This window comes from Acartia tonsa, chromosome 14, assembly GCF_053477335.1.
Source record: "Acartia tonsa isolate MP-2025a chromosome 14, ASM5347733v1, whole genome shotgun sequence".
Classification (NCBI taxonomy): Eukaryota; Metazoa; Arthropoda; class Copepoda; order Calanoida; family Acartiidae; genus Acartia; species Acartia tonsa.
The window spans coordinates 36,181,366-36,206,894 of NC_137273.1; the positions used below are offsets into that span (position 1 = coordinate 36,181,366).

Below are 25,529 nucleotides of genomic sequence, written 5' to 3' on the forward strand. Positions count from 1 at the left end.
AATTTTGCATGATGATTCCTGTAGTAGTTAGGTGAGATTTAGAAACCATAGCAACTCTATAATTATTACCAGAATGTCCGTACGTCCATTTTAAACATGTTGATTTTTCTACTTTTTTAACAACAAATTTTTATGTGATCTAATTTTCCGTTTGATCTGATTTTTGGTATATTGATTCCTGTGACAACAAAGAACAATAGTATAAGCGAATCAACTCTATAATCAAGTCCTAAAAATGTAAGTATGTCCATAAACATTATCCTGTATCAAGCAGTTTTCCAACAAATTTACTATAGTGTTAATGTTCGTTTGTCTTACCGTTTCAGTGCTTCGCTTTTATGGATGTTGTCATCCTTGTTACTAAATATTTTAAGTATTTTCCAAATGATCTTTTGTCAATGCACTGTTGTACACACAGACCATAGATACATTGAGTATAGAGTAGTTTTCCTCCAAATTATTTTTTCTAACGACTATTAATATATTATATTAATTGATTTTGAGTGTTTAAAAATAGAAATTAAATAGAAAACTAGAACACATTGAAAGATATTAAATAGAATTAATTTCTGGGTTTTATTTTTAGATTTATTTTAGCTTTAGATTTGATATAAGTAGAAAAATATTAATTTTTAGTTTTAGTTAGGGATGAAAAGATGCACATCCTTTATGTTCATAAACTAAATTACCAACTCTGTATATTAAGATTATTGGTTGAAAAGTATAGACACTGCAAATTTTCACCATCTAATTTAGGTTTTATGAAAGTACTCAAAGTAAACTGTTTTAAAACTTTGGGTACCAGCATAATTTAAAGTCTAATATCCCCTCCCTTCCAGCGTGCCTCTGCAGTTATGAACGTCAGTTTTGACATTGTTATTCTAAACATGTGAATGACACAACCCAATCTTTCCCGATTTTGTATAATTTTTTGAGGAACACGACTCCAGTGACGTCATATTTTTCTTTCCCGAAAAAGGGAAGGGGGGAAGAAAATCTCTTCAAAAGAGATGGGGAAAACCCCTTTTTCTCCCATCTCTTTTTTTCTTCCCCCCTTCCCTTTTTCGGGAAAAAAAGTGTGACGTCACTGGAGTCGTGTTCCTCAAAAAAATTAGACAAAATCGGGAAAAATTGGGTTGTGTCATGTGAATGATAGAAGGGGTTGATTTTTATTGTTGGAGCGAAGCTAAAATATTGTTTTGATGTCCGATAAAGAGTCTTTTTGTACAAAATCACACTTTGAAAGGGAAAAGGTTAAATGATTGCACTCATATAAGTCAATTATAACATTTGAAATTGAACTACATATAAAAAAAACAACAAAAAGGGTTACAGATAAATTTTGCTTAAACTGACCTAAAATTGATGCAAGATTTTTAAAATCTTTTTTTGTCCTATCCCTTTAACCTAATTTCCAAAAAAGCATTGAAAAATCTAGCGCCCATTGCCCTATCTATATCTCCCTAATATTTTTTTTGCAAGCTTAAGCATATTTTGTTGAAAGATAAATGTCATATTCTCTGTTAGGGGGTAGATGGGGGAAATTTCACACGTCATAACTTGTCTTTTAGCAGGGAGTAAGACGGGCACACATGCGTTTTTTTTTGTAAAAAATATTATGATTTTGAACATTGAAATGAAAATACCCTAGCCTATCCCTTTTAGTAATAAATATAGAATTCTAGATGTTCAATACCTCAATTTGACCTATAGGAACACAGTTTAACGACAATCCGGTCATACTAGTAATAATAAATTGTACAAAGTTTAGCATTTTTGAACTTATTAGGATAAAGTTTTTTTTGGAAAATAGTGTAAAATTTCGTTAATTTTATTATCATAAATGTACAAATATTTATGTCTGCTAGAATTTTTTTGCGGGAGGGTTATTGCCTGTCTAAGATATTAAATCTATTCCTCCGGTTTTGTCCATGAATCTTTTAAGAGCTTAAAAAGGTTACTAGCAACGTATAGCCACGTTTGACGCACTTTTCAACAGTTCGAGTGTTCGTTAAATCCTGTGAAACATCTGTAAATAAATAAGCAAATATTGAGTGGAGAATTTTATATTCATACTAGAGGCTTCGCCCCTAGCCTCTAGGGGCTTTACCCCTGTCTTAAAAATGCAAAATTATAAGTGAGGTTTATGGTTTTGTTCTATGAGTGCTACTATCCTTATGTTTTTTTTTGGTTGGTTGGGGGTGTCCCACCTCCCAAGAAACCACCACTGGACCAGTACATTTATTCCCAGAAGAGTATAATCCAATAGGTTCAGTGGTTACCGAGATCTTAAGGGACTGACAGACAGACGGACGGACAGACATCATTCTACTTTGTATTATATATATAGAAAGATACTTTTTTCCAGGATTTGGAAGAGATGGGGTTACCCAAATATAAAAAATAGCATAAATCCATCCCAGGACCAGAAGGCAAATTCCCTAAAATTAGACCCAAATTGGTTAAGTTTTAGACAGACAGAAAGACATCATTATACTTTTTAAAAAGGACATTTTTACCATATTTTGATATTTTTTTGTACAAATGAAAACTTAGATGGGATATTTAGGATTACAAAAATCTGCAAATTTCATCGAACACCAATACATATATTTAAACAGCGAAAAAAGGCGTTTGATGTAGCAAAGCTTTTTATCTAACTTTTTGTACGTCTGTCAGTTCGTTTATATTACGTCATATATATAGAGGTTTTTTATTAGATTAATTTCCAATTATCATACTAACTATTTGTATATTTATCTATCTATCTAGGAGGCAAACAAACAGACAATTCCCAGTGGCTGTCTTTCTGATCAAGAGTTTCCTGATAATGATAATGATGATAGGGAGTCTATTGAGGAGAAACAGGTGAGTGAAGGAGTTCGTTAGTTAGTCAGTGAGGGAGGAGAAAGAGATGGATAGATAGAAAGAGAAAGAGACATTTAGAAACATAAAGTTCGAGAGAGCGAGAGCGAACGAGAGAGAGAAAGAGAGATAGTTAGATAGATAGATAGATAGATAGAGATAGATAGATAGATAGATAGATAGATAGATAGATAGATAGATAGATAGATAGATAGAGAGAGAGAGAGAGAGAGAGAGAGAGAGAGAGAGAGAGAGAGAGAGAGAGAGAGAGAGAGAGAGAGAGAGAGAGAGAGAGAGAGAGAGAGAGAGAGAGAGAGAGAGAGAGAGAGAGAGAGAGAGAGAGAGAGAGAGAGAGAGAGAGAGAGAGAGAGAGAGAGAGAGAGAGAGAGAGAGAGAGAGAGAGAGAGAGAGAGAGAGAGAGAGAGAGAGAGAGAGAGAGAGAGAGAGAGAGAGAGAGAGAGAGAGAGAGAGAGAGAGAGAGAGAGATAAAGAGGAGAGAAAGGAGTAAAAAATCATTAAGTAAATAAAATACTTCAAATTTCGTGTTTTTGATTCTAACGTAAAGTGTCTCAAAAATCAGCCATGTGACGTCATTAAAAAAAGGGATTATCCATCTCTTTTATTAGGGGTTTCTTTCCCACATCTCGTCTTCCTTTTTTTATGACGTCACATGGCTGAATTTTGAGACACTTTATCCAGTTACAATTCTAATATCTTATAGGATAGTGAATCAACACATGAAAGGGTCTTGGATTCCAAGAAGTATCTTTCTAAAGGTAAAGATCCGAAACCGATTCAGATAAAAATCATTATATTAATACCAGTTTTGTTAGCCCCTTAACTTTTTACTACAAATAACTTTTTCCATAATTAAATTCGATTAATTAAGATGTAAGGTTAAAAGGAAAATGGCTGGATATGTTAAGCAATTTTAATCAAAATGGGGCCAATTTGTTTATCCAAATTGGGGGCGTACAATACAACAATTTTTCCCTTAAGATACCTGTTCTAATATGAGGTATTTTAGGCGGCAAGGTTGACCAATCATCCAGCAGTCAACAGCTGTCTCAGCAGCTGGCACCTGATACATATCAATCATCTCAGGAACATAGAACAAAATAATGAAAACATTAAAGCAAATAAATTTAAAGTTGAACCTAATTTATTTTAAAAACTTTTTGTATTCTCTTAGGGGATTTACATCAATTAATCGCCCATTGTCTTATACCTTAAGAATCCTGCACATGAATAAGGCAACAAGCCAACTAGCCAAATAAATCTAAAATGATATTTGGGGGGCAGATAAAAAAATCGTCAATTCTATCATTATTGCCCCCTAAAAATCACATATAGGTTTTGTGATTTTTTTCCTAGTTAATTTCGTTGTTGGTATAAGCTGAATCCTGCAGCTCCCTATTCCCTTTTCGTAAGATTAGGTTAGAATAGGTTAGGTTACATTGAGTAGCCTCGTAGGGGTTGATTCTGCAAAGATTAGACATAAGAGAAAAAAACTAAATCCCCCCCCCCCCCCCAAATATTATAATTTTTTTTTAATAAGGGGAAGAGATGTTTCAGTGCTTGATAGGCCTTTTGTGCAATGTCTTTCATAATTTTATTTTACGTGTGCAGAACCTGTCCAACTGCCAGCTGACTCCAGAAAGTATGCGCAGGATGAAGGACTGGAATTCCAGGTAAACAAAGCCTTGGGTTCGAGTCCTGGTATTCTCTCAAATTGTTGGCATTTTACTGACATACTATTATGTTCAAATAAAATATTATGTATTATTTATTTTAAATAGTGACTGTGATTGTAGCATAAATGGTGTTTTTCATGGGAAAGGAGGGGTTCAAACTGGCCTAAATCCTCCAGAGACCTCATTTTTAAAAGGATTTCAATGTCTGTAGATGAAAGGGCCTTAATCTTTTGATTTAAAAAGGTATAAGTTTTAAAGAAAACTAATCTTGTATTATTTTAGATTTAGCAACTTGAAGAACTCATTTGACGCGAGTGTATCAGACAAGGAGGATTTGTCCCACTCTGCGTCCAGCCATAACATTCCAGGAACAGGCGTAGTTCAAACAAACATTCTTAATAGCCGGGGGGAGGGGGGGGGGGGCTTATGATAATGCATATTCCGTAGTGACGAGAGGGGGAGTGGGAAGGGCTTATTGAATCTCCTGTCTAATATCATTGACACCATAGGAATTTAAATTAATAAAGAATCTGGTTTAGTATTTTTAGGCAACTTAAATGTACATGAACTTTGAAGGCTTCTGTGGCCACCAGGATGGATATATCCAATTATGTTTTGCACTAAAAGATGCATATTTGGGCCATTTTGAAATTGGTTGTAAATATCAATAAAGTGAAATTAGAGGTTGATACCGTGCAGTAGGGGTAGTTTTCTTTTTTAAAATTAAGTTAGGTTACGCAAAAATTTCCATTGTCTTTACCTTAGAATCCCTGCTATGTAAATCATAGTACACCACCTGACTACGTCCTTGTGTACAGGTCAGCTCTTAGAGAGCGACCACAGGTCACCAGCACATCACCAACAGTGGAAATCCAGTTCCAGAGCAGGTAAAATATTTTCCAGTTTGGCTTTAAATCCGATTCAATTCCGATTGGATAGAACCGGTTCTCAGCAATACTTAAATATCATGTATTATATCGTATTACAGGCAATTTTCCACGATTATTAAAATAAATCAGAAAAATGAATACCAGTTTTGTTAGCTTCTAGGTGACAAAGGCCCAGGCCAGAGGTTTTAATCTTATAGGTTTTGATATTAATATCCGCCGAGGGCTGTCTATAATACAATGCGATAATTAGATATACCATTATAGCTTCGAATCCTTTTAATCTCCGATGGATTAGAACTGGTTGATTATCGTATTATAGACAATTTTACAGAAAATCATAATAAAAAACAAATTAGATGAAATAAACGTTGATAATTATAGACAATTTTCATGCTGTAAATGTTTTATATTATTTTCTATAAAAAAAATATTTCCTTTTTGATTGATGTGGCATGACACGGGGATCGAAATGGATAAGACAAATGCCAATAAAATATTTTACATCCCCTATGATGTTAAACAAAATTACCACTTTCGTAGATTACAATTAGTGGTTGAAACATTTGGACACTCAAATTAATGCACCAACCAATGAAAATTCAATAAAAGTCCTCAAAGTTATTAAGGAAAACGTTAATATTAAACTTTTGGGACTAGTGTAATAAAAAGCCCAATGTCCCCTACCCCCCCCCCCCCCCCAGGTCATGACACATGCCATGTCATTAACGATCTTAATCATCATTGTTTGTTTCAGATTTGGATGGACTACGCGGACGCGGGGAAATTTCTCGGGGGCGTGCCAGCGATGTGGAGGGGGGTGTGAGGGGCCGGGTAAAGGAAAGGCAAGTGCAGGCCAAGAGGGCGCAGAGTGCACATAGTAGCCTTAGAAATAGGTAGTAGTTTAGTCTTTTATTATTCATCTAACATTTAGAGTCGCGATTATAAAATTAACACAAGTCAAAAATTTAATAATTTAGATTTTAAAAGGTTTTTGCCGTAAATAATTTATTTTTGTAGCAAATCTACTCTATAAGAAGTTGTATCTTTATATGTTTGTTCGTCCTTCTGCCAGTCCTTCCGTCTTTCTGTAATGATTTCTCCATATAACACTTAAACTCTCCCTACCCCCAGGGACTTCAAAGATTTTTATTTTGAGGGGGGTAAAATGAGGGTTTTCAAAGGTTTCAGTAAGATAATCTATTGTATTTTTAAAATTTTGAAGGGGGGTGGTTGGGTTTCAAAGTTTAAGGGGGGTAAACACCTCTTTTCCCTCTGACGTCTGTACATAACCCACTTTTTTCTTTCTCTCTTTTTCTTTCCTCATTTCAATTATATGTAATTCCCTTAAAATTTTTCTTCATAATTACCTTATTATTTCAAAAGCTTTGCTACTTTTGTACGCAATCGTTCTTGTTTTTGTGACTCGTGTTATGATAAATACGATTTAGGTTATTTACAATTTTAAATATTTTAATATTATATCTGTTAAATCAAATTAATTTTAATATTTTCTATAGTTGTTAAAAAGTCTGGATTTTATATTAAAAAAATAGTATTAGAAAGAAAGAGTTATTTTACACGAAGAAAGATTATTGCCTCAAAATTTTGGGGTAAAATTAATTTTTCTTTGAATAAAATCTCCTTTCTTGAACATTAGAAACTAAATATAATTTGAACATATAAAAGCAATTACTCCTTAGAAATTGTCCTAATTTTAATTAGTTTTATTAGAAATTCCATAAAAATAGATAACAGAGAAAAAAATTTGTGTACCCCGCAGAAAAATTATTAGGTTAAATAAAAAAAAACAAACGTCTTTTTCATTTGGGATGGGTGGGGGGAGGGTAAAGCACAAAGTCCATCTATAAAAAGGCCTCAGAGTAAAGAGCATACGAGAAGAAGTAACCAATAAATTCTATGCCATTGAGTAAAGAATATAAGAGGAAGAATAACCATTATAATAGGATGTATGGGGTACAAAGCCCATCTAAATAAATACACTAGAGTAAAGAGTATAAGAGGAAGAATAACCATTACTTTAGGATGTATGGGGGACAAAGTCTATCAATTGAAAGACCCCAGAGTAACCTATAAATTCTATGTCATTAAGTGAAGAGTTTAAGAGAAAGAATAACCATTATTTTAGGATGTATGGGGGACAATCCCATCTAAATAAATACACTAGAGTAAAGAGTATAAGAGGAAGAATAACCATTATTTTAGGATGTATGGGGGACAAAGCCCATCTAAATAAATACCCCAGAGTAAAGAGTATAAGAGGAAGAATAACCATTATTTTGGGATGTATGGGGTACAAAGTCCACCTAAATAAATACACTAGAGTAAAGAGTATAAGAGGAAGAATAACCATCATTTTAGGATGTATGGGGGACAAAGTCCATCTATTGAAAGACCTCAGAGTAAAGATGATAAGAGAAGGAGTAACCAATAAATTCTATGTCATTGAGTAAAGAGTATAAGAGGAAGAATAACCATTATTTTAGGATGTATGGGGGACAAAGTCCATCTATAGAAAGACCCCAGAGTAAAGAGGATAAGAACAAGAGTAACTCGTTACTTGCTGCTAATAGCCAAACAAGGAAAATAATATGCATTTTAAAATCTAAATAGCCTTAAACCTGCCCTTGAACAAAACAAAACTTTTGGAATGATCTGTACGGCCGTTAGCGAGATCTTAATGGTAATTCTAAATGCATATTTTTAATCAGAAGAATACAAAATTCCAAGGATAGAAGTCCTTATTCAAGGTTTGTATTTTTACTTTTATGTAGGGCAGCTACTCTATAAATTTGTCTATTTAAAAAAAAATAAATCACTTATTTTATCCATTTTCCATTTACACAGTGTGTATGAAGGTGCTTTGACTTTTGTGTCAGAACCTTAATTGGGACATAGTTCATTTCATTACCCTAGGTTAGGTAACTTCATTTCCCTTTTCAATAAAATCTAAAGTGCAACCGTTTTTGAGAAAATTAGATTTGAAAATTTCAAGTCCAATTTTCATCCACTAGGAGTTGCCGCATAATCATGACAATGGTTTTATGAAGAACTTTATAAATGCAAACTTGTTCAAAATTTAAAATAAATAATCTTTGCTTTTCTTGTCATGGTTATGCGATAACTCCTAGTGGGTGAAAATTAAACTTGAAATTTTTTAATCTAATTTTCTCAAAACCGGGTGCATTTTAGATTTTATTGAAAAGTGAAATTAAGTTACCTAACCTAGGGTAATGAAATGCACTATGTCCTAATTTAGGTTCTGACACAAAAGTCGAAGCACCTTCATACGCACTGTGTTTACTTAACTAACGATCATATTTATAATGTTTAGCCCCTTTAAACTGGTAACTTGAGGGATAAGACAATTGACAACAAATTGATGTATATTCCCAAAATAACCCTTCTGTAAATCAAATTTATTTGTAGAAAAGTTTGAACACATTTATAAAGCTTGAATCAACCAATCAATATTTAATTAAGGTCTTTAATCGTCTTGTTGACAAAATCGTACTTACTTTTTAAATATACAATATATAATACAAAGTAGAACGATGTCTGTCTGTTTGTTTGTTTGATCTCTGAACCGATCGGGCTCTCCTTTACAGGGTAGCTTCTCATAGGTCGATCCCGAGAGGTTTATAACTATTTTCTAATAAATTTTCTTTAAAATCTAAAATACGAAAAAATAGGTTGATCAGGAAAACAGTAAAAGTGTTGATCAGACCTATATATAAAGTATAGATCCTCACTTCCGGGATTTTGCCAATAGGAACACAGTGTAGATACAATCCAACTATATTTTTGGATAAAAAGTGTACACATTTTGAAACTAAAGGACATTTATTTTTCATATCGTTCATGTAAAAGGGAAGCTCTGAATTTTTTATATATATAAATCTTTGCTGGGGAAAATTGTATTAAAGTTTGAGGGATAATGTTTCAGATTGACCATCTAAAGTGATAAATCCATTAAAAATATAATTGTGCTTTTCAGGCAAGAGGACACGGAGGACGAATATCTGCAATACTTGAATTCTGTGGACAGATACAGACAAAATAATCCTAATCCTAAACCATTTAGGTAAAATAGTTTAATCTTTCATCGTATTATAAACCGCTTTCCGCGAATATAGAATTTTTATATTCGTAGAAAGCTGGATATAATACGATGCTAGCAAAGATTTTTTCGTATGGATGAGAACCGGTTCCTATCCACCGGATTCGAATAAAAACGAGAAAAAACAATTATTCAATTTTTGTATAAATTCTCTCTCATCAATTATTTAGCCGTGGGAACCTCAAAAACAAAGGTCTTTATATGTGTTTGTGAGTTATACCTTTATAAAACTGCCTTGCTACTTTTCAATATTTAAACACGAAACCCTTTACATATATTTGAAAGGTTGCGTGATTATATTTTGAAATTCAAAAATATAGTAATTGCTTTTGGTTTTTACAAGAACATATTTATGGAGTACAGAATTTTTTTTTGTGAATGAAAGAATAGTTATCTTTTTTTTTATTACAACAAGCCATAAGTTCTAAAGAAAACTAATATTGTTTGATTTAATTAATAAATGCGTTGCCATAAAAGACCTATTCCTACAAAAGAACTAATGCTATAAAAGACCTAATCCTTTAGCCTTTTGTAAGATTAGGTCTTTTGTAGATTATGTCTTTTGTAATTGAGATCTTTTGTATGGTTAGGTCTTTTGTAGCAACGCCATTAATTTAGGCCTGTAACCACAAGATCTGACGCCATAGCAAATCCACTGAGAAAATTGTCAGATAGTTCCACAACTAAACAACAAAGTGTCCCAACTCAGGTAAAGGATCTCGCTAACCACTGGACCGATCGGGTTCTGCTTTTCGTTAAATTTACCTGCTGGAAATCCGAAGGATTTAGGCTCTTTTCGTGAGGGATGAAAAACCTTTTTCGCACAAAAAAAATTATGAATGTTCTTAAAACTTTGGACGTAGAGTATTAAGTGTAAAAAGCTATTGTCAAGCATTGCTTAAACTAAAACACATTCTTTATAGCCATCCTTAACCAGAGATTTGAGGGATAAGACAATGAACGCTCAGTGATATACATACTTACACAATTATTAAAACAAAACTATACCTTCTGTAGATTTAAATTGGGAAGTTCGAAAAAAACAATATAGAATTAATAAAATTATCCAAAGTTTTAAAAACTGGACAGGAATATCATTCTCATTTAAACAAAAAACTCATTTTTTTATGCTAAAATGTGGTTTAATTTTGGTTTTTAATTTTCATTTATTTCCCGGCTATGATCATTTTTATCCCTGATATCAAGTTTCTTTTAATAATTAATAAAAATTCAAAAATCTTCCAAAAAAGATTTGAAAATCTTCTAAAAATGACTACCTCGGGGAAATAAATGGTTACCTCCGGGAAATAAATGAATATTTACATCCACTATTTAAGGGGTGGTTTATATGGGAATGAGATTTCATGTTCATAAAACTTTGGGTACCAGTATACTATACAGTCCAATGTCCCATTATGAATGTTGATGTTTTGTTTAGTCCCAGACCAAAAGCAAGCAGACGACACCTATCAGAGAAAATGAGTATGCGAGAATCTCTAAAAGTATGCCTAAGGTAAAATTTGTTTTAGTAGTGGCGCAGCTTCTCTGTGATTAGGGTACTCCATGAATTGTATATTAAAGTAATTTAAGGATATAAAGTTCAGGATACAAAGATATAAGTTCAGAGGTTTGGACACTGCTAGCTTTAAACCAACCAACAAACATTTAGAAAGGTATTCAAAGTTTTAAACTAATTTTTGCACACCTGAATAATTTACAGTCAATGTACTGTATTCTGCAGTATACTGACATATTGACATATAATACTTTACTACACCTTTCAATTTGTTTCAATCTCAAAACTTATACTTCTAACACTAATTTTAAGCAGGGATAAGGGATAGGAAACCTGGCCATAAATTAGGTCTCGGCCTGGTTTTGAAAGGGATCATTTAATGACCTTACTGGCGGACGGCTCATATTGGCTACCGCTCTAAACCAATAGTGTTCTGTGATTTGGGCTTGTTTTGTATCAACCAATCACCAATTGGCGGAGCCAATTGGTGATTGGTTGATACAAAACAAGCCCAAATCACAGATGGCGGAAATTTTACAAGCAGACAATTCTAGAAAAAAATAATGATTTTGTCTGCTACGAAAAAATAAATATAAATGGTGTTAGATCACATTAGTTTAATTATTAAATCTGCTTAGAGTTAAACATTAAAAAAGGGCCACATAGAAAAAACAAAAATAACAGGATTATTTTTTTGGAAAGAAGGTAGCTACGAATTTTCATTTGGTAGTTTATAAATTAGATGTTGTATTTTGAATTTTAAAAATTTAGTATGGAGTTGATACAACACCTTCACCCTAATTTTTGTACAATACAACACAGTACAGATATATCATTACATTATATCCAGTATAGTATCCAAAGAACTTGATAGAATGTTACCCAAGTGCATATTTATTTATTTATTTTGAATTTTAATTAGCAATGAAATTTTCAAATAAAATTTTTACTCATTAATAAAAATGCAAATAATACAAACTAAAATCTGTCTGAGGGAAACCCAACGATAGCTTTCTGACAGTTCAAATTACCAAAGTAAAAGATAAAAAATTTTGGGAGAGAAAAAACTTCTTTTTAACAAAAGCCATTAATATATAGGTTTATAAAAAGTTATGTTTTTTACTTTAAACTAGCTACCTGAATTTGATTCTATACTTTATCTACACACACACACACAGCTTTTTCATTAGCATTTTATACGAACCACTGCGCTATCCCAAAACTGGTTTATTAGGCTAGAAATAGGCCTAGGCTTGAAATAGGCCTGAAATAATATTTTCCTACGTTTCCCATCCCTTATCCCTGATTTTAAGAAAGATTTTTCTATATTTTCAGTTTTCTAAAGAGTCTTCTAAAAAAAGCATAAGAAATAGAACAATGTTCAGAGGTGGATTGTTAAAAAAAATATAAGGGTCGCTGCCTCACCAAAATTATTTGGCTGAAAAATCCTCCAAAATGAAAAATCACATAAAAATCTACAAAAATTAAATTAAATCTTAGAAGGGTTATTAACATAAAATTTTATTTAATTTTAGGAGAATTTTTTATGTGATTTTGGAGGATTTTTCACCAAAACAATTTTGGTGTGGCAGCGATACAGCGACCCTAATTTATTTTAATAATCTACTTCAGTATTGTTTAACCTATTATATGATATTTAGTTACCAAATGCATTTTTTATGATGACCAGAAGTTTAAAGTTCTCCTGCTTTACATTTTAAACTCTATACCTTTAAGTTTAAACCCTCTTTTGAATTTTACACAAAAGTAAATGTATATTTAGGATGTAACTCGAGCAAAAATGACGGTGAAAGAAGAAACGCAAGCTGAAATATTAGGTAAAATATTGGGTATAGTCCCTAACGTAGCAGCGCCTTTTAAGGGGCTTTTTGTTGCATTTTTACAGTAGCGTTTCCCTTATTTCTAGCCCCTGCGAGGGGTTTCTAACCCTGCGGGGCAATAACCTAAGCCAACTCAACCTAACCTAACATAAAATAATCTATCAAAAGATACTGTGAAAATATTACTATGCGCCCCTTAAGAGGCGTTGCCATCTGGCTTTTAACTTCTTGCTATTTAAACATTCGGGTATAGTTCCTTTCGTGATATCGCACCTTAAAGGGCGATTCTTCGTATTTTTCACAGTATATTTTCTCCTATTTCAAGACCCTGCGGGGGAGCTCTAACCCTGCGGGGCCACTTACCTAACCATGTGGGGCAATCACCTAACCCAATATAACATAACCTAACCTAAATTAACCTATAAAAAGTCATTTAAAAAATACGACAAATCGCTCCATAAAGTGCGATGTCACGAAAAGGACTATTCCCAAACATTCAATTAGGGTATTACAAAATGCCTAAAAAAAATAATGTTAAAATTTTTAAGCGCTTCAGGAAAATGGAAAACTTGGACTATTAAGTTATTAAAGTCCTCCAAATACAACGCTATTTTATTACATTAAAAAAACATACTTTAAATCTTCAAACTTGGCTTTGACTAATTTAAAGAAAAAATGTAACTGTCCATTTTGAATTGTTTACTGTTTAGTCGCTTGATAATCTAATTTTGATTCTGATATAAAATTAGTTTTCTACGCGTTTCATGATCATTTGTAATTGATAAACCTTAACTGTTTTTAATAATATCAGGACTGGTTCGAACCAATAAAGAGACTGGGGCTGTTGAGAAAACCAATGATATGGATTATGAAGATTATATGAATATAATACACAGGTAATGATAAGGAATTATTGGTTGGACAGTTTGGACACTGTTAGATGAAACCAACCAATCAAAGTTTAATAAAAAGTACCTAAAGTTTTTTAGCCAACGAATTGCTAACTCTACAATCGTTACCAGAATGTCCGTATGTCCATTTTAAAAATGTTGATTTTTAACTTTTTTAACAATGTTTATGTGATATAATAATCCGATTGATATGATCTTTGGAATACTGATTCCTGGGACATTAAAGTACAATGTTATAAGTGAAGCATGTCTATAATCAAGTACTAAACATGTAAGTATGTCCTTAAACATTAACCTGTATTTAAGCAGTTTTCCAACAAATTTACTTACAATTTTGTTTTGACTGTCATACATTTCTATTCTGATTATATTATTCAGTTCTGACACTATACAAATGTTAATGTTTGTTTGTCCTACCGTTTCATAGCTTGGCTTTTATGAATGTTTTCATCATTGTTTATTATAGAGTAAGAAAGAGTAAAGAACATACCAAAGTTCGAACTGAACAGATTAGACTTGCCAGTATGTATGCCAAGGTAAGCTTTTGATATAATTGTTCTATCTTTTTAAAACAGTGAATAAAAAAATTTATAAGTCAATTTTACTTCTATCAAAATGGACTACAATTTTTTTTTTGCTTTTTTAGGTTAGGCTAGAGCCTCACATAAGTGTTAGATATGAAAAAATGTAAACATAATAGTAAGAAGGGGGGGGGGGGGTTGACTTATTTTCCTGAACATTTATTTACCTAAAACTCTATTTATAACTCTAATTACCACAATTTTTTCAACCATTACAAAAAAATCTGTCAAAAGTTTGTTAAAATTCTGCAATTTCCTAAAACATGTCAGGTTAAAGTAGGATCAAACTTGGTTGTGTGTCGATTACCAGGATAAGTGGGTATTAGAGGACTTTATTGATTGATTGAAGTCAATTAATTGCCAGAGATGGGTTTTTGAATTAAGAATGCCGCGTTTTTTCGACATTTTTTAGACCTGTCGTCTTCGTTCAATCAATCATTATTATGAAAATGCCCTGTAGAATTTAAAAAGAGTATACAACTATTTATTTAATTATTTCGCGTTTGTGTGTACGGCTTTTATAGAAGAAAAATAAATAATCTTAAATCCATTTTTGCTGTATATTAATTAATGCATCCTTTTAGAGCTTTATTAGGTAGACATCATACAAATGGCTGAAATAATAATTTTAAAATTTTGAATTCCTAAATTGTATACTCTGTTAAAATCCTACGAGACAATTTTATAATAATGATTGATTGAACGAAGACGACCGGCCTAAAAAATGTCGTGAAACCAAAAAGAGCATAGCAACTCTATAATCATACTAGCTATAATTTAGGAGGTAAAACGACAGGAGGAGATCAAACTGGAGGAAGAAAGGCTAAAACGTGAAACAGGATTGACATTAATAATTAATTTGCCTCTTGGGACATTCGGGGAAAATGGGGAGGGGGGGGGGGGCAAATGTCATTTTTAACTATATCGGTTCAGTGGTATCTCTCGCACCACACATAAAGACCCAAATTATGTTACTTTATTTAAGGACTGGCGACTGCACTCCTAGTATTTAGGGGATTCGTATTAGAAACGGTAAGAAAGAAACTGTTATATTACCGGATATTCGGTATTCGGTCGGATATTTCAAATGGCCGGATATCCGGCCTAACCCTAAATAGCATAAAACCACCCCGGGACCTTTGTTAGGACTCCCTTAAAAAGGATAAAAGAAGGGTTGCACCTTAATCAATTTATTGTCTATTATCTTACGCCTTAAGACGTTTAACAATTGAAAAATATTAAATTATATGTATGTCAAACTAACAGAAATGATCGAGGAGGAGCGTCAACGTGCTGAGCAACAACTACTGACCAACATACCGACCTTGATGCCGTCAATAACTTCACTAACGTCCACTATAACGTCTATGACAGGAATTTGATAATAGAATATGGATAATTTAATAGAATCGGGGCCCTATCCCTGCGGGGGCCTTACTCTAAGGGATTACCCAGTACATACTTTAACCTAACCTAAAATAATAAACAATCGAACGAAAAACTATTTTCTCTTATAAATTCTATATCCGCGGAAAGCTGTTTATAATTCGATATATTTTTATCCAATATCTAAATAATTAACCAATAACAGGAACAACAACCTCACAAAGCCTGGTGAGCCATCCTAAAGAGGGAGAGGAGAAGGGACAGCTGGATAACAGAGAGCAAGAACAGGAAGTCAAGGTGACAACATAAGAGTAGGGTTAGGCCGGATATCCGGCCATTTTCAATATCCGGCCGGATACCGGATAATGAAACTATCCGGTTGATTTATAATGCCGGATATCCGGTAATTTGCTGAATATCGAACGTTTGCCAGATGTCAGGCTGGATATCGGATATCCCTAATAAAATTACCCCTGCAGTATATTAAAATTGGTTGATAAGTTTGGACACTACAAAATGGAACCAACCAATCAAGAGGGAGAGAGGAGAGGGGAGTTTATTACACTAGTCTTCTAAGTTACATGATAACGTTTTCTTATTCGTTTATCCGTTGGGGGAGGGGGGGTTTTTATCACCCTCCATCTGCGTTCTTTTATTTCCCAATTTTATGATAATTTTTTTAGTTGAGCCCCGCGCCCCCAGAAAGGAGCACAAAACCTGCCCAAGATCAATTACAGAAGTCACAGGTATAGCTTTAATTTCTACGCGTAATTGGCTCTTTAAAATTTTACAGAAACAATGATTTTTTTCGGGGGGGGGGGGGGGAACGCCCCCTCCCAATCCCATTTTTTATTTTACCTAGTTAATATACCTAGGGTGGTGGTACCCTCCCCCAAAATAGTTATAAACCTTCACGGGACCTATGAGTAGCTACCCTGTTAAGGAAAATCTAATCAGTTCAGCGGTTAGCGAGATCCTTCGATACAAACAAACAAACAGATAGACAGACAGACGTCGTTCTACTTTGTATTATTGATGATCGCTAGGCCGAAGGAGCAAGTAAATTATTTACTGGATGCTTATTGGTACAGGTAAAAATTTCAACTGTCAAATTTGAATAGCAGAAGAGAAATCTACGTTTCTAACAGACATACGGGCAGACATAATGAATAATAGAGTAGTTTTGCTATAATAATTATAATAAAAGAAAGATTTTTTTATGTAAATATCTTTTATAGCGTTATAAAAAAGATACTGTTTTTTTTTAAATATCTATTGAAAAGTTTAAAATCTATAGGACAATTCTTTCATTGTGTTTTAGGTGCCAACATCTCTCCATTCTGAACCATCCTATAGCCAACAACAGGCGGACAGAGACGAACAGAGAAGATTAGAGTTAGAACACCATAGACAGTTAGAACAAATGAGGGATCAGAAATTAAGGTAACATAGAATACTTAGTAAAGAATCAATTAAAAGTAGATTTGATAGAAAATAACATAGATTACTTGAGATAGAACATCATAGACAGTTAGAACAAATGAGGGATAAAAAATTAAGGTAACTGTTTAACGGCGATTGAGATTTTCGAGATCTTTCATTCAAGCGCAAAACAACCCAATATTTGCTGTCCGACGAGGATGTAAAGGCAGATAGGTTACAGATCTTTATTAAAAGATGAAAACCGAACATCTAAAAAAAATATAAAATACATTAGAAAAATAATACATATAAATGCGATGGTCAGATCGATAAGCGTTTTTTTTAATGTGAGTTTTTTTGTCTAAAGCTTAAGATTTCAATAACTACTAAACTGATTGAGTTCTCATTTATAGGGAAGCTTCACATAGGTCATGGAATGGTTTAAGGCTATATCAATATTAGATTTAATCCTTGGGATGGTTTAAGGCTATTTTATGTCCCCTTTCTACCCCTTTGATTACAGAGACCTCTAGATCCAAGGGGGGGGGGGGGGGGGCAGTCGCAAGTAAAATAATAAGGTAGATAAACAATAATCATTTTGTGTTATTTATTACAAAACTTTAAGGTCAACTTTTAGTTACAGGTGGTTTCCCTAACAGTGCCTACAGAGCACAGAAACCCCCACCCCCCCCTCATTTTGAAGTAGTTTTTCTTTAGTTTTTTAAATTACTTTTAGTCAGGTTAGGTTATGTTACATAGAGTACTGAGTAGGCAGGGTTAGACCCCGGCCCCCCTCCCAACTATATTAAAATCATCTTAAAAATAAAGGAGGGGGTCAATGCCCGAGTGGCACTTTGAGGGAAATCACCATATTACCTCTTTAAACGTAGTGTTACCTAATCATCTACGACTTACTTTTTTTTATTAAATAAGTGAAGCAAGCTACGCAAGAACTTAAAATTTCAAAGATATACATAAGGGATATATTGGCCCCTTGCCTAACATATCCTTATAATAAAGTAACAGGATGTGTGTTTGTCTGTGTGTCTGTTTGTCTGTATTGAAGGATCTCGCTAACCGCTGAACCGATCGGGTTCTCATTAACAGGGTAGCTTCTCATAGGTCCCGGAAAGGTTTATAACTAGTTTGAGGGAGGGTAATTACGCCCCACCGCCCAAAAAAATTATTTAAACAAGGATGACAGCATCCATAAAAGCGAAGCACTGAAACGGTAGGACAAACGGACATTAACACTTGTATAGTATCTGAACTGAAAAATCGGAACATAAATGTATAAATGTCGAATCAAAATTGTAGGTAAATTTGTTGAAAAACTGCTTAAAAACAGAATAATGTTTATGGACATACTTACATTTTTGGACTTGAATATAGAGTTGCTTCGTTTATAGTATTGTTCTTTGTTGTCCCAGGAATCAATATATCAAAAATCAGATCAAACGGATAATTAAAACACTTGAAAATTTGTTGTTAAAAAAGTAGAAAAATCAACATGTTTAAAATGGACGTACGGACATTCTGGTAATGATTATAGAGTTGCTACGCTTTCTAAATCGTACCCAACTACTACAGGAATTATCATGCAAAGTTTGAAATCGATAGGACAATTCTAACATGCCTAAATTAACGAATAAAAGCTATCTATCTCGGACGGACGGACGGACGGACGGACCGACCCTAATTATAGAAAAGCTTCGCTTTAAAAAAAAAACTAAAATAAAAAATTGGGTTAGCTGGTCGTCCCCTCTCTCCAAATTTATTTTACTTTAAAAAATAGGTTTGCGTTTCAACTCTCTCCTCCTCAAGTGCCCCTAGAGGCCTCTAGGGAAGTACCTTTAAAAAAGACTGAAAATCAAACAACTGAGAACAGTATTTTAGATAAATTAACCTGCAAAATAATTATTTTTAAGAAAACTTATCCTTACCCCTGAGTTTAAAAGCTTAGAAGTTTAGCAACCTTTGTTAACTTTTTTAAAAAATAAAAAAAAAACTTGGGTGTCAAAGGTATTAGTACAAAAAGCTATTTTTTTCGCCTAACATAGATGCAGCTTATAGCGCCTATAAAAACTGACGTCATACAATACAAATGACCAATGATAGGCCAATAAACATTTTAATTGCCCCATGGTAAAATGTATACTGGCCTATCATTGGTCATTTGTATTGTATGACGTCTTTTTATAGGCACTATAAACTGCTTCCTAACATACTTCTATTTATTATTGATATTCAATATAGTTATTTGCTTCAATTCAATATTATTTTTTTTCTTAGAATGAAAAAAAAAATATATGTTTTTGGTCAAAGATAACATAAACAGCCCACCACAAAAAAAATCATAGATGGACAAACGGACAAAGTGAGTTATAAAGCAGATAATCTCTGTTCAGTATGAGTAAAAATCACGAAATGTCCGACAGAATAAGTAAATTACATTAGTTGTAGCCGTCTTTCTGTAGTAGAGCCGAGAACATCAACTTTTAAACAGACGGACAGACCAAGAAAGTTATGAAGCAACTACGTGACAAATAAACAACCTTGATAATTGGAAAAACAAGCTTTTTTTAAATTCTGAATTTTATCTAAATTGAAGGTGATTTAAAAGACAAAGAAAGTTATACAACACGCCTTGTTAAACTTTTTTCTTTATTCGTGTTTTTCATTTTAAAACAAGGATGACAACATCCATAAAAGCGAAGCTCTAAAACGGTAGGACAAATGAAAATTAACACTAGTAGAGCGTCAGAACGGAATAATCAGAATATAAAGTACAAAATTCGAAACAAAATTGTAATTAAATCTGTTAAAAACTGCATACATACAGGTTGATGTTTAAGAACATACTTACATTTTTAGGACTCGATTATAGAGATGATTTGCTTATAACATTGTACATTGTCGATTACAAAGTTGCTACGCTTTCTAAATCGAACCTAGCTACTACAGGAATTACTATGCTAAGTTTGAAATCGATGGGACAATTTTAACTTGCCTAAGTTAACGAAAAGAGCGAACCGTTACGGAAGTATGGACCGACCCTAATTATAAAAAAGTTTCGCTTTTAATAAAAAATGATGCATTGCTTCTGCCTACAAGGGGCCCCATAATAACCTTTGTTTTTACCCAAATTTGATTTTCTACAAGACATATTTATTTTAGGAAGGGTTTAAGGGAGGATTTTAAACCATTCCCCTCTTAAATAGTCTTAAACTTGCTCTGGACAAAACTTAGATAGATCAGAGGAAGATTAATTGCCCTTGTATTATAAATACAAAAGGAATGATTTTTTCTTTCTTTCACTTTATGGCTCTTTTTTAATGTTACATGTTTTTGTATATTAAAGTAGGTTTGACTTGAGAGTGGCATTCGATAGAATAGATGTATAATAGTATTATTAATATTTATATAGTTATTTCTCGCGACGTATTATAAACAGCTTTCTGAGGATATAGAATGTATCTCGGGGCTAAAAACAACTGGTTTTAATCTTATGATTTTACATTTTTATATTCGTAGAAAACTGGATGTAATAAGATGCCAGACATAGTTTATTCGTATGGCTTAGAACCGGTTCATGTCTACCGGATATTAATTGGTATACTAGGATCGCTGTATTGGAGTTGGAGAGGTTGGAGATATTATATAAAACTAATTCGAAAATAATAGCCTTAAACCATCCCAGGATCTATGTGAAACCTCTCTAATAAAAATCTCAATTGGTGCTGTAGTTAGCGAGATCTTAAAGGATAAACAAAAAACTTTACTTCTTTAAACAGTGAAATGATTGTAGAAACAAGGATGACAACATCCATAAGTAGCGAAGCACAAAAAATCGTAGATGGGAATACGTACAGGTAGATTTAAAAGGTTTTTACTAAAATCAAGAATAGATTTATTGGATAAAATAAATATGAAACCTTGTTTTATTTTGTATGATGACGATGGTCAAAGTAAATTATATTAAAGATGCTCATAACAATGGGAAAAATTATTTTGATACTGATATCCCATAAAAGTTTGAAAATTGGATCAAAATAAACAAAGATCTTGGGAAATATGTAAAACATATAAAAATAGCCAAAAACCTGATAAAAGGCAGTCTGGCCGCCATGGTTGTTTTCTTAAAACCACAAAAAATTTAATTTTTAAATCCTTAAAAACTTTAAAAATTTGGAAAATCGGACCATATGCACTGAAGATATGGAAAAAAAAGTGTTAAATATGTTTATAAATAGCCTAAAACCTGCCAAAAGGGCAGTCTGGCCGTCATGGTTATTTCCTTTAATGACGGGAAATTTAATTTTGATATCTACAACTGAAAAAATTTTGAAAATCGGACTATAAACACTGAAGATATGGAGAAAAATGTTAAAAATATAAAAAAACAGCATAAAACCTGCTGAAAAGGCAGTCTGGCCGTCATGGTTGTCTTCTTTAAAAGACGGGAAATTTAATTTTGATATCTATAAAAGAAAAATTTTTGAAAATCGGACCATACACTGAAGATATGGAGAAAAATGTGAAAAATATAAAAAATAGCCTAAAACCTGCTAAAAAGGCAGTCTGGCCTTCATGATTGTTTCTTTAAACGACAGGAAATTTAATTTTGATATCTGTAACTGAAAAAATTTTGAAAATCGGACCATAAACACTGAAGATATGGAGAAAAATGTGAAAAATATAAAAATAGCCTAAAACCTGCTAAAAATCGGTCCGACCGCAAATGATGTTTTATAGAGTCAATTGTGCTCCTTAATAATGGGAATGTTGTCAAAAAATTTCAGCATTCTATCTTTTATAGGAGCTGAGTAAATCCCATTTCCCCCATAGCGTTACGGACTGACTGACTGACGGACGGACTGACTGACGGACGGACAAAGTGAATTATAGAGTAGCTTCGCTACTAAAAAGACTCAAATAAATTTTCATGGCATATTTTGTACATAAAGCATATAAGCATATAAATTGTTCTAAAACATTCTATGTCCTTAAACTAGCGTAAAACTGAAATGCCTATATTTAACATAAAATCAATTACTTAGTCAGGACATTCACACACACACATACACACACACACACACACTCACACACACACACAAACACACACATACACACACACACATACACACACACATGCACACAGGCGTACTGACAGACAGACAGACACACATTTTTACAATTTTACTCATAGCATTAAAAAATTGGAACCTTTCCAAAATAAATAAGTTTTAATTTAAACTTTAAAATCGTCTTAAAATAATAAATCTAAGATTTAGAATATAAATTATATGCATATATTGTTTTACCTAATTTTATCTTATAAAATTGTTCCCAAGTTATAGACAAAGATCGAATATAGGGCAATTTTTATCTATCGCCTTTAAGAAACTTGGGATAGGTGACAAAGATTCTCTAAAACAAACTAGAACAGGGCCGATTGAGATTTATATCTATAATACAAAGTAGAACGATGTTTGTTTGTCTGTCTGTTTGTTTGTTTGTAGCGAAGGATCTCGCTAACCGCTGAACCGATCGGGTTCTCCTTTACAGGGTAGCTTCTCATAGATCCCGGGAAGGTTTATAACTATTTTCTTGGGGGGTGGGACACCCATAACCCCCCCAAAAAAAATTAAAAATACCCCCCCCCAAAAAAAATGAAAATTACCCCCCCCTCCAAATTTTTTTTCCTTCAAATTTTCTTTAAAATCTAAAACACGAAAAATTAGTTTGATAAAACCTTTTGGGGCAAAGCCCGTAGAGGCTAGGGGCGAAGCCACTAGTAAAATTATAAGATATATAATTTTCTAAATTATCTTGTAATGACTTTTAGACGGACAAATCCTACATAAAATCATCTGGGAGGAAGGGGACATTGGACTGTAAATTTTAATGGTACCCAAAGTTTTATAAACACTTACATTTAAGAATTAAGATGTAAAGAATGGTAACTTTTTCTTATGAGATTTTTATCAATTTCATCGTCCATTGTCTTATCCCTTATTACTTATTTAAAATACCTTTTGTCTAACCCCTACGGGGTGCCCTTACCCTTCTAGGGTACCTTGTACTTATTATAACCTAACCAAGCCTAGAAAATTTCAAAATATTATCAAACGAAATTAAATTATTTTAAGAAAACTTATTCCTTTCTAAGGATAATATGTATATGTATATATTTATAATATACATACCTATATGTATATATGCAATCTTTATAGGCAAGCTTTTAGTAAGCAAAGACATCCCAAACATTTAAAATGAATTTTTCCTTAAGAAAAAAAAACTGTTAGTTTGTGATTATAAAAGACAGTGATTCATTCAAGTAAAATGTTAATATGGGTAGACAAATTATAGTGTAAGTTATATTTTTTGTAATTGTTAAAATATTAGATGAAACATGTAAAAACTAGCGGCTACGCTCCTAGGATTTAGGGGCTGGAAAAATAGTTTAAAACTATAAAAAGATATATTCAGAAAATTAATTAGCCTTAAACCATAACATGAAATATTTAAGCTTGCCTAAAAATGACCACCATAATCAGCTCAATTGTTTTTGAGATCTAAACCTTCAGAACAAAACGCTTACTATTTTTATAATAGAATAAATGAATCAATATACTTATAAATATATGCAAGAACCAAAGTAAATGTCTCACAACAAGATGTTTTGATTGCCTGAACCTTTTCCACCAGTGAAATAATCAATTCTATTTTCCTTACTACCTATTAGGCACCATTTAGGGAGGATAAAATCTTCCCGGGACTAAAAGATGCTTCCCTTAGAAGAATAGCCATATTGGTCCAGAGGTTACCAATTCAAATTTGATTTTTAAAAAAAGATTAAGAAATAAAAGTTAAAATGTTTCTTTTTACCAATGCCTTACAAATTAGTTTTTTGTTAATTTACGAGAATATGAAATGTATATATATGCTTTTAAAGTGAAATACATTTTTTTACTTTTACTGACAAACATATAAAAGCTTGTCGAAAAAACTATCCTATTTTAAGAGTAGCTTCGCTACTACAATTGATAAAAATCATACATTATTTAGCCTTAAGAATGTAGCGCATCCGCTCGTCGTCGGGAAGGTGATAGATTCGAATCTCGGTCAGACACCGCGTCATAACTAAAGACGTTAAAATTGGTTCCTACTTCTTCTATTTGTTATGCACGACATACAAAGTTAGAGTGGGAGGAATGCCTTGGCCCAAAACATGCGCAACTTATTGCCATGCACAGTTTGGACTTCTCATACAAAGGTCGTGCAATCAAAGGGTTGGTTGTCTCATGGGTGTTGATAACCTAGGCGATTGGGCTCGTTACATTGCAATTTAAAATGCAGAGTATGTTCAAAGGTGACGTGGAGAGGACTTGTGCCCGAAGCGTCACCACGCCCCTAGAGTCAATAACCGTAAGAATGTAAAAATGTCTTAAATTTCCTTCTGAAATATTTAAATAATTTTCATGAATTCATTACAATATATGAATAAACTTTTGTATTCTTAGATTTAATTATATCAGTAGTGTATTGTCAGTCTTTTTAAAAGCGAAGCTTTTCTATAATTAGGGTCGGTCCGTACGTCCGTCCGTGACGGATAGGTTTTTCGTTAATTTAGGCACGTTATAATTTTCCTTTCGATTTCAAATTTTGCATGGTGATCCCTGTAGTAGTTGTATGTACAATTTAGAAAGCGAAGCAACTCTATAATCGTTACCAAAATGTCTGTACGTCCATTTTCAACATGTTGATTTTTCAATTTTTTAACAACAAATTTTTATATGATCTTATTATCCGATTGATCTGGTCTATGGTATACTGAATCCTGGGACAACAAAGTACAATATTAAAAGCGAAGCAACTCTATAATCAAGTTCTAAAAATATAAGTGTTAATGCCCTTTTGTCCTACAGTTTCAGAGCTTTGCTTCTATGGATGTTGTCATCTTTCTTAATAACAAAATTACCCCTAAAATAGATTTTAATTATTAGTTAAAATCTAATTATTAGATTGGACACAGCTAGTTTGCCGCAACCAATCAATCTATAATACAAAGTAGAACAATGTCTGTCTGTTTGTTTGTTTGTATGTTTGTATGTTTGTTTGTTTGCACCGAAGGATCTCGCTAACTGCTGAACCGATCGGATCTCCTTAACATGGTAGCTTCACATAGGTCCCGGGCAGGTTTTTAACTATTTTTGGGGAGGGTACCACCACCCTCCCAAGAGAAATCGCCCCACAAAAAAATTTAACCCTTCCCCCCCAAA

At 33.0% G+C, this 25,529-nt stretch overlaps 1 protein-coding gene across 2 annotated transcripts in view; it reads left to right on the forward strand.

Moving 5' to 3' along the window:
• The window catches only part of LOC145306043 (uncharacterized), a 125,629-nt gene that overhangs the window by 39,935 nt on the left and 60,165 nt on the right, over positions 1–25,529 (forward strand). For both annotated transcript variants that reach the window (XM_080147972.1, XM_080147974.1), the window contains exons 16-35: positions 2,773–2,868; positions 3,587–3,641; positions 3,893–3,966; positions 4,492–4,556; positions 4,842–4,924; positions 5,375–5,446; positions 6,204–6,342; positions 7,954–8,047; positions 8,177–8,217; positions 9,465–9,551; positions 10,206–10,296; positions 11,026–11,100; positions 12,887–12,941; positions 13,756–13,840; positions 14,322–14,391; positions 15,218–15,270; positions 15,698–15,806; positions 16,024–16,119; positions 16,506–16,568; positions 17,144–17,265. In XM_080147972.1, coding sequence (XP_080004098.1) covers positions 2,773–2,868; positions 3,587–3,641; positions 3,893–3,966; positions 4,492–4,556; positions 4,842–4,924; positions 5,375–5,446; positions 6,204–6,342; positions 7,954–8,047; positions 8,177–8,217; positions 9,465–9,551; positions 10,206–10,296; positions 11,026–11,100; positions 12,887–12,941; positions 13,756–13,840; positions 14,322–14,391; positions 15,218–15,270; positions 15,698–15,806; positions 16,024–16,119; positions 16,506–16,568; positions 17,144–17,265 — 1,625 coding nt within the window. The remainder of the gene's footprint in view (positions 1–2,772; positions 2,869–3,586; positions 3,642–3,892; positions 3,967–4,491; positions 4,557–4,841; positions 4,925–5,374; positions 5,447–6,203; positions 6,343–7,953; positions 8,048–8,176; positions 8,218–9,464; positions 9,552–10,205; positions 10,297–11,025; positions 11,101–12,886; positions 12,942–13,755; positions 13,841–14,321; positions 14,392–15,217; positions 15,271–15,697; positions 15,807–16,023; positions 16,120–16,505; positions 16,569–17,143; positions 17,266–25,529) is intronic.